The sequence below is a fragment of the Cynara cardunculus genome, assembly GCF_001531365.2.
Source record: "Cynara cardunculus var. scolymus isolate 2C chromosome LG 2, CcrdV1, whole genome shotgun sequence".
Lineage (NCBI taxonomy): Eukaryota > Viridiplantae > Streptophyta > Magnoliopsida > Asterales > Asteraceae > Cynara > Cynara cardunculus.
Genome location: NC_037529.1, coordinates 49,523,934 through 49,533,921, shown reverse-complemented (window position 1 = coordinate 49,533,921; position 9,988 = coordinate 49,523,934). Strand labels below are relative to the sequence as shown.

The 9,988-nt window shown below is 33.4% G+C and overlaps 1 protein-coding gene across 1 annotated transcript in view; it reads left to right on the top strand.

The window, feature by feature from the left end:
- LOC112506145 (protein trichome birefringence-like 34) overlaps positions 1 to 8,155 on the top strand; it is a 30,973-nt gene extending 22,818 nt beyond the window's left edge. Inside the window, exons 6-7 of the mRNA XM_025110171.1 lie at positions 7,300 to 7,364; positions 7,775 to 8,155. Of these exons, the coding sequence (XP_024965939.1) occupies positions 7,300 to 7,364; positions 7,775 to 8,155 (446 nt within the window). The remainder of the gene's footprint in view (positions 1 to 7,299; positions 7,365 to 7,774) is intronic.
- The last annotated feature ends 1,833 nt before the right edge of the window (positions 8,156 to 9,988 follow it).

Here is a 9,988-nt window from a genome sequence, read left to right as displayed (position 1 = left end):
ACCAAAAGAATTACTTTACAATTGAAATAAAAATGGTAAACCACTCACCTTGAATCTTTTGCAAAAGCAAGAAACTTGAATCCTTCTACTTGATTTCAAAACAGAAATAATTCGGTCACTACTTCCTCTAAATCGCACACTACTCTTTTTGAAGAATGCAGGAAAAATTGAAATGGAGACTAAACTCTCCTTTTATACTTTTCCCAATCAGGAAAGTCGGCTACCACATGTAGCCTTCACATGCATGTATCCCATACACTATTCATGCATACATGCATATAATCATGCATACACATTCACTTATGTAATCATCACAAATTACTATTCATGCATGCATGCACATACATATTCACACCTATGCATGTGCTTCCTTATGTATATAAATATCCATATATTTAATGCATGCTCATTTATGCATATGATTTCACATATTAACATGATTAAATATAATAATTTTATCATGCTATCACATAATCATTTAACAAATAATCACATATTTATGAACTCAAGTGATAACCAAGACCTAGTTATCACAATAATTAATTGATCAATAATTGAAACAAAATTATTCAAGGAATGAGAACCTTTAATCTCATAACTCAAAACCTTTAAAGCTAAGAAATTTACCCAATAATGGTTCATCTTGCCATTTAAGTCAAAAAAACCCCCAAAATGATCATGTTTCTACTATTGTTGAAATAATTATAGACAAAGCTTGTAAATGTTTGAGAAAAGAGAATTTAACATGTATATACCGGAGAGAAAGTAGATTGAACTCACCTTACTAGGATTTGAAAACCCTAGAAATTCACAATAAGAACTCTATATCTTTAGGGGAAGCTTTGATCTTTAACTAACAAGATTCCTTGTCCTTGAATGGTTACCAACCACTTGAAGTCTACCTTAAATTCTTCCAACATCGACTTTAATGAAGAGAGAGAAGAGCATAAGGATAAAGGTGAGAAAGGGGGAAGAAATAAGTTAAAAATTAGAAAAAATCAAATTTATGGTCATTGAACCTAGGCCACGCGACCTCAAGTCGCGCGGTAAGTTGCACATTCCTCAAAGACTAAGCCAACCTATGAGTTACACGACATTGACAACAACCCAATGTTTTGGAAGGTTCTTTATTTTCATGCCATTTCGTCTACTTTTCAAACTGTAAGTTATAGGGAAGCTCCATAACACCAACACCAAGAACTTTTTATAGTTCCACCCAAAAGGGGTCAAATAGATACATATTAAAAATAAAATTTATTGAGTGTAACAATAGTTCCAACAATATGCTTTGTATGCTCGTGGAAAATTTGATCATTTGCAAAAAATATAGCACTCTGATTATCGCAAAATACATAGTCCATAGTAAGTTCATCACCACTAGGACTTGTGAACAAGCCTTTAAGTCATATCGCCTCTTTAAAACCCTCGGTAACAACTATGGATTCTACCTCAGTTGTAGGGAGAGCAACCTTTGGTTGAAGAATGACCTACCAACGAAATTTAACTCTCAAGACTTTAAACATTCTCCCCCTTGTTCTCTCAAGACTTTAAACATTCTCTCCTTTGTAGAAACTTTGTACATTCTGCTCCTTTGCATTCTTTGTTGAAACTTCTCCTTTAAGTAACAAATTCCTTTTCCTTCAATAAATTTAATTCTTTGAGATCTTTCTCAAACTTTAACAATTTCTTAATCTTTAATAACTTTCTTAGCAAACTCTTCACAAACTTTGTAGACTTTCCAACAATTTCTCTTTAATAAACTTTTCTTCCCCTTTATCAGCAACAATCTTCAAATAACTTCGGAAATAAACTTCACTATGTCTTTGATAACATTTATTTGAATGGGTATTTTTTTGAGTTAAATACTTTGGTATTTTCTCATCATGTATAATTCCGATACCTATTTTAACTATTCTTAAAATTAGTATTTTTGGTAGAAATACACTCGTTTGAAATTCAATTTGTCTTCATTGTGTGTTATTTCTTATCAATGATTCGTTTCTTATTTGGAATAATAATTGTGACTTGTTTTTTATAATTAGACATTCTAATCATTATACATTTGTTGTTAAACGCTGTGCGTACTGAGTCACTCTGTTTAGCGTTTGAATTTGTTTCTTTATAATTCTAAACATATACTTTAAATGTGTTAGTTTCTGAACAACTCAGTTCAGAACATGTTCTTCATATGACTTCTGAATACATCAATTCAAGACTAAGGATTCATTTATATACGGCAAAGATAAAATCTTCAAGCTCCCCCTAGAAAATAACTCTAACTCTTTAAACTTCAACTTAAAGATAAGATCCAATGAATTAAGCACAACCAATTACACAAAGTACAACCAACCTGCAGACGATTGAACACAATCTTTAACTGCAGAATCATCGCCAATCCATTAGCTATAGGTTCATTCAACTTTGGATAGATAAATGTGCGAGCCTCGTGACATTTCATGGCAACCGGTCAAATGACAAAGAATCTTTCAATGAACCACGAGTTCAATAGGCATTCATCTTAAGAACCTAAATCTTAGTAAGATATCAATGGGGTAATAACAATTGCTTGAAGTACTAAAGCAAGCACCTTTGACTTTGTAGACCCAAAGAGAAGAATTAACAGTTAAGCATAACTTCAAGAACAACAAGTCAAACCAGATAGATAAGCCGATTTCCTTATATCTTCTAGAAAACTGAATAATCAGAATCAGATCCAAAAATCCCAGCCAGAAGAATGATTAGAAGCACTCAAAATTCTAAGATCACAACCAAAGCACTAGAATAATGACTATAGACTATCAAACCTCTAATTGATCAGGTTAGAAGCATGACTGAGAACACTCAAAAATCTGATTAATTCCTGAACCTCCAGAACACTGATTGCATACCTTCAAGACCTCTGATTGAACAGGTCAAAAGAAAAGAATGAAGGCACTCAATGTTCTAGCCTCTTATAGAGAACTCCGGAATAATGATTACAAATCCTCAAACTCTAGCTAGTCAAATCAAATACTAAAACCAGTCAATATTGTTCTGCAATCTTGACAAATCCGTCTTTATTCTTCAAATCTCAATTGGTTGACGAAAAGTCAAATTTTGACTTTAAAAGTCAATTGTTGACAAAAATTTGTTGTATAATGCTCTTAAGGGAAATATTTGATAAAATATCTCCTTAACCATTAAGCACAGGAAAACATGGCTAGGACATCCATTAAGCACACAGTTAAGCTCAAGAGTCAAATACTTCAAAAGATGAACGGTGAGCATAAGATAGCTTACTCATCGCTCATGCCTTAGGCTTAAACCCCTTATCACACATACCTTGGCCGATGAACTAGGTTATCACTCAGACCTTAGCGATGAATAATCAACATCATTATCGCTCCCGCCTTGAGCTATGACAGGGTCAATGCTCATCACTTAGGCGATGAAACATGGTTATCAGACATAAAGATGAGCAATTTCATCAATTTCCATGGTATCTTTCAATCATCATTGCACAGGTTAGGGAACTCATTGCTTAAAGCTTTAAGCGATGAGGAGCACTCTCTGGACAACACTTCATCGCATAAGGTAACAAGGTCATCGCTCAGCAAGAGTTCATCGTTTGGAATATTGAGCAATGAGGGCCCTTCATTGGACACCACTATGAGCAGATTCATCTTTATCGCATAAGACTTAGACGATGATCATAGCTCTCCGAACAACCCTTGAGCGATGAGCATTCTTTATTGCTCAAAATTCATCTAAGTCCAAGGTTATCGCTCAAACCAAGTTACCAAAATTTACATTCTGACCAATGAGCACACTTTATCGCTTAGTTCTTCGTATCATCATTGGGCGATGCGCACCACTTCATCGCTCAACGAATAAAATTCAACCAGCGATGAGGAAATCATTATAACATATTAAGTCCAGTTCGACTTTGAATCATCTAAATCACCAAAATTAAATATATAGCCTCAAATTGATGATTCAGAAAGGTTCGTAATCACCAAAATGCTAATCCTTAAGCATTAAATTGAATAGAAACATTAAGAATAAGGTGAATTTGAATCTGTTAAGCCTAAAAATGTCAAACAAGAAGATGATGAAGGATGCGATACTGTTTCATTGAAAAACAATACACAAATCTTGAATCTTTTGCTGAATTGATTGATCGTATCGAAAATGATAATATGATTCAATTCTGATACCAATTGTGAATCCTAGATCAACAACAAATCAAGATAGATTGAGAGATGAAAATGATAATCCAAGAACATTAAAGAACTGAACAGTTTTCTATTATTGGAAAGCAAGAAATACAATCTCACAAACTCTCTAAATGACTCTCATTGAAAATACAGGGAACGAAAACTATCAAATCTAAGCCCCATGTCCCTATTTATAGGTGACATTTACATGTTAAGCCCAATAACTCTTAACCCAAATACAATGAATATTACAATACAATACAATAAAAGGACTTTATAAAACTTTCTAAACGTAGGAGTATTTTTGTCCTAACAAGAATCTCACACAATTTCTCAGCTATTAGGACTTCTCAACAAAATGGAATAATTGAAAGAAGAAATAGAACTCTAGTTGAAGTTGCTGGAAGCATTCTAGCTTATTAAAACTTGCCTATATTCTTATGGGTTAAGGCTATTTCCACTGCTTGTTTTACTTAGAACAAAACCATAATAAATAAAAGGATAAATAAAACCCCATATGAGATTATAAATTATAGAAATCCTAGCATTAATTATTTTCATGTGCTTGGTTGCAGATGCTTTATGTTAAATGATAAAAGTAATCTTGAAAAGTTTGCCAAAAAGGTTGATGAAGGCATATTCATTGCATATTCATCTGTCACAAAATCCTGTAGGTTCTATATCAAAAGGACAAAGATTATCCTTGAGAGCATCAATGTGACATTTGATGAAAAAACTGTTTAGACTTCTGAACAACACAGTTCAGGATTTAAGCTAAAAATTTTAGCTTATGTACACAATAGCGCAGGACCTAAACTAAATCAAACTAAGACTTCTGAACTCATTTCTACAAGTTCAAGTGATTCAAAACTTATTTATTATTTTAGAATTCATTTGACGATTCTCTGATTTGATTATAGATTATATGTGATAACCGGCATTTAAGACAGCAATGGTTGAGGTAATACTTATGTGATTATTATGCGAATATGTGATAATTTGCATGATTATTTAAGTAAATGCATGGATCATATATATATATATATATATATATATATGTGAATATGTTATTGTGCATATGTGAGGAGTTGTTAAAATATATGTGTGCATGTATGATGATATGCATACATGAGAATTATTTAATATAAATATATGCATATTTGTGGTTAAGAATGAGAGGTTTAAAAATAATAAAACACACCGCCCTATGAGTTTTATAATAATAAAACTCACACCGCCTTGTTAAAGATATATATAGAAGAGATAAGATTAAATCTTATCTCACTTTTTGGAGAAATCTTTGTGAAGAAGAAAAGTGTGTGTGTGGCGGTGAAGGTGTTCTTGAAAGAAATTTGGCATAAAAAATGATTTGAAGCTTCTATGAAGTATTTGAAGCTTTGTTGTGTAATCTGTCATCAACCTGTGCATAATAAGATGAGTTTTGTTATTAAAATCCTTAAATAATGTTATTTGAAATATATGGTTTAGATGATTGATTTTGATGAAGAAAGGTGAATGTTTCAACAAGTTGATTTGAGCTTTATAAATCTGGGTTTTGGAACTGTTTTGAAATATAAAGGAGATTTTGCTTCTTTTAACAATAGTTGAAGATGATATCCTATTTTAAAGATAAAAGGGGTTTTGAGTTTGGAAAATGATATTAAAGAATTGTTGGTTCTCGAGTTTCAAAGTTTTGGAAATAAAAATGTTTTGAAACCATTATCGGTTAAAAACTATAGAGGATGTTCCTTCAAGATGGTTGTGACTTCGGTCTGTCTTTGTTTGGAATTAATCTATAGATTTTGATGAAGAAATAAGGAAGGCATATCAAGGAGATGTGTTCCACGGGATAAGGTGGCATATCAAGGAGAGGTGTACCTTCGGATATAAGAGTGGCATATCAATGAGAGGTGTACCTTTGAATATAAGGATGACATTTGTATGTGTGATTGTTATTATAACTCTGGCTATTATGTCTCTTGCTATTATGTCTTTTAAGATTGCAATAGTTTTGAGTTCTTACTTCTTTGTGATTTGAGGACTCAGGAATGTTGCTCTTTTTAGAAATGGTAATAATGATGTTATTGAGAAGGGGAAAACTTGACTTATGGCAAAGGTTTTGGATAACCAAGCTTTTGATAAAATGTATGATTTATGAGGAATAGAGAGGCTCTGGTTGTTCCTTGAAAGGAACCAAAAGGGCTTTGGTCATTCCTCACATAGGACCAGAGGGGCTCTGGATGATATTTGTATATATTACAAGTCATTTACAAATCTTTTACCTAGACAAGAGGCTCTATATCTATTATATCGAGGCTCTATATCAGGGGTTGTGTTTTGAAAGTGTTCATAAGACTTCTTGCTCTTATTTTAACTTAGAGAATTTCTTATACAAAATGTCTTTAACAAAGAAGGACAAACCAGAGGGGCTCTGGTTGTTCTTGGTTTTTGAGCTAGAGGCTCTAGTTAGTAGAACCAGAAGCTATGGTCTTATATACGTTTTTAGATTATGCTCTTTTATACTTTGGCAATGTTTACATCCATCCTCTATGTTTGATTTGGTAGTCATGTGAATGTTTAACTTGAAAGGAGCTCTCGTTGGTATAACAAGAAGCTCTGGTCAAAGGAACCAGATGGGCTCTGGTCCTGTTATTTGATGAAAAATCTTTCTAAGTCTGGTTCTTGCAACCAGAGGGTTGCTGATTATTATGAATGATGAAAATATGTTCTTATTATATGAAAAGTTGGTTTTAAATAATGTTTTGATGATTTTCACATTGCAACTACAAGGAAAAAGGGATTACACTTGACCTTCAGGTCTAACCCTCATGAGTACAATGATAGTAAAGGAAAAAAGAAAAATATAATTTGTTTCCCTATGTGCATATCTATTTGGAGATCAGCCTATGTATGTATTTTGAAGTTGAAATGTTATGTTATACAAGGACTTGTATTTTGGAATTTTTGAGTTGTGTATTTTATATCTTAGTATCTTGTACTATGGACCTAAGTGGGATAGTACATGTATTTCTTTAAATGAATTGTGTAATATGTAATATGAGATATGGGGTGTTACATTATCAAACTTCAAGACTATCTACAGATTCAACTATTCCTACTTCAGATAAAACAGAACTAAGTGCTAGAAATCTATCTGGACCTGCTGAAGTAAATGTTGATTTTTCCTTAGAATTATAAAGTGAAACTATCTCTGACAAGCTAATACGACTTTAGAGCAAGTAGGTCAAACCTTGTTGTTCTGGGCTTATCTACTTTAGAGATACAAACTATTGAGAGGAGAAATAAAAGGAACAAACATAGATACATGCCATTCATGTTGAGAATGACATTCAAAATGATCAAAGTGTTTACCAACTCTTACCAAACACACACGAATGGACTAAACATCATCCCTTACACCAGATCATTGGTGAACCTTCAAGAGGAGTGCAAACAAGGTCAGATACAGTCAATAAATATTTGTTTGTTATCTTCTAAGGAAGATAGAGCCAAAGAATCCATTTGATGCATCACAAAATCCATATTGGGTACTTGTGATGCAAGATGAACTTCTACAGTTTGAAAGAAACAAAGTTTGGAGAGTGGTTCCAAAGTCTAAGGACAAATCTGTTATTGAAACAAAGTGGGTCTTCATAAACAAGAAATATGTTGATGGGATAGTTGTCAGAAACAAAGCTAGACTAGTTGGAAAGAGTTATTGTCAACAAGAATGGATAGACTTTGATGATACTTTTGCATCAGTTGCTAGGGTTGAAGCCATTACGATATGTTTGGCTTATGCAGCACACACAAAATTTAAAGTATTTCAAATGGATGTGAAATCTGCATTCTTGAATGGTGTGCTATATGAAGAAGTGTCCATCATCAGCCTGAAGGATTTGAAGATCCTAAGCATCGAGATTATGTATATGTTTTGGGCAAAGGTTTGTATGGACTAAAATAGGCTCTGAGAGCATGGTTTGATACTTTGACTGAATTTCCCATCAATTATGGATTCAAGAAAGGTACTATACATACTACACTATTTTTGAAGAAATAATGTAAGGATTTAATCTTAATTTAGATTTTATGTGGATGATATAATTATTAGGTCTACAAGTTCAAGAGTTTATAAGAGTTTTTCAAATATAATGAAAACTAAGTTTAAAATGAGTATGATGGAGCAATCATCTTCCTTTCTTAGTCCTAAAGTAAAACAACTCTCTAAAGGCATATTCGTTAATCAAACTAAATATATTAATGATACTTTGAAAAAATTATGTTAGACCCCATCATTCTTATTTGTAAAAGTAATGAAAAACATACAAGTGTGAAGGTACAGAAGGTCGATGGAAGACTAGCAAAGAAAAATCCTAAGTGTTCAATACAACCATAGATGCGATGAAGGTCCATAGGTGCGATGAACAACGCATCTCCATAACCCCTCTGGTTAACAACACTTGGAGATTTCAACAACAGTTCAACCAGAGATATTCATTCAAGAAGACTCAAAGACTCATGGTTGAATACGCCTCCAAGAAGACAGCTGGAGATGACAAATCCAGAGCTGGATTATCATTGCTTTATATAGATAGATATTATTTCCATATTTCTAGATTGCTATCTTTCCTTAGAAGATTTGCGATATATCTTCCATAGATAGTTATCTCCTTATTTAGATTACTAGTATAAATAGTCTTTATATTTCTTGTAATCGTTAACATTTCCATATCATTAAAATCAATAATAGTGAATCCTTTGACACTCCAATTAATCTTTGAATATTCTTGAGTTGTTCTTCACTATTTTCATCCAATACGATATATTTAGGTTATTCATAACTTGAATATTCGTGTTATTGAGAGATCTGGGATCAACAATTGGTATCAGAGCAAATTGATTGATTTTCAATCAAAACAATCAATATGAATCTAAATATTCAAAAATCTCTCAATATTCTCCCTTCATTAAATTTGTGTTCTTCTCTTCCAAAATCGTGTTCTTCTCTTCCAAAAAATTCTTATGGCCAACTGGAATTCTGCATATAGTGAGGGTTCCTTCACCAAACCTCCAACTCTTCAATGTGAAGAGTATCCACAATGGAGGATTCAAATGGTGAAATTCTGGGAGGGGATGGACATAAATCTCCTCAAATCTGTCATGAAAGGCCCATATGTTCTTCAGACTCTTGTTCTAAGAGTTCCTGGAACAAGTACTACTATAGAAGTTGTTGCCTACTACATGGTGAAAGATGAACATAACTGGGAAGAAGATGACACATAACGAGTAGAGGCAGACAGGAAGGCTAAAAGGCTAATCATCATGGCCATTACAAACGACATTTTTCAATCCCTCGATGATTGTACAACAACAAAGGAGATATGGGATAAGCTAGCCAGTCAACTGAAAGGAGGCGCAAAGACAAAGAAGAACCGTAGGGCACAGTGCTTGAACGAATACACAAACTTCAAGGCATTGCCTGATGAACCGATTCAAAAGACTTATGATCGTTTCAACACATTGATTAATCAATGTCGCATAAATGACATTGCCAGGACCAAAGAAGAAAACAACGTCATATTCCTCAAAAGTCTCGACGATGAGTGGACTCAACTGTCGGTGTCCCTCCAAGAAAATCAGGACTTAGACAGTTGGTCTCTTCATGACGTCTATGGAACTCTTGCTGCTCATGAAAAAGATATATTGAAGAGGAAGTTGTCCATCGGTGGACCTCTTGCTTCGGCTGCAGAAGAGAAAGAGGTTACAAGGAGTTCTTCCAGAGACCATAAGAA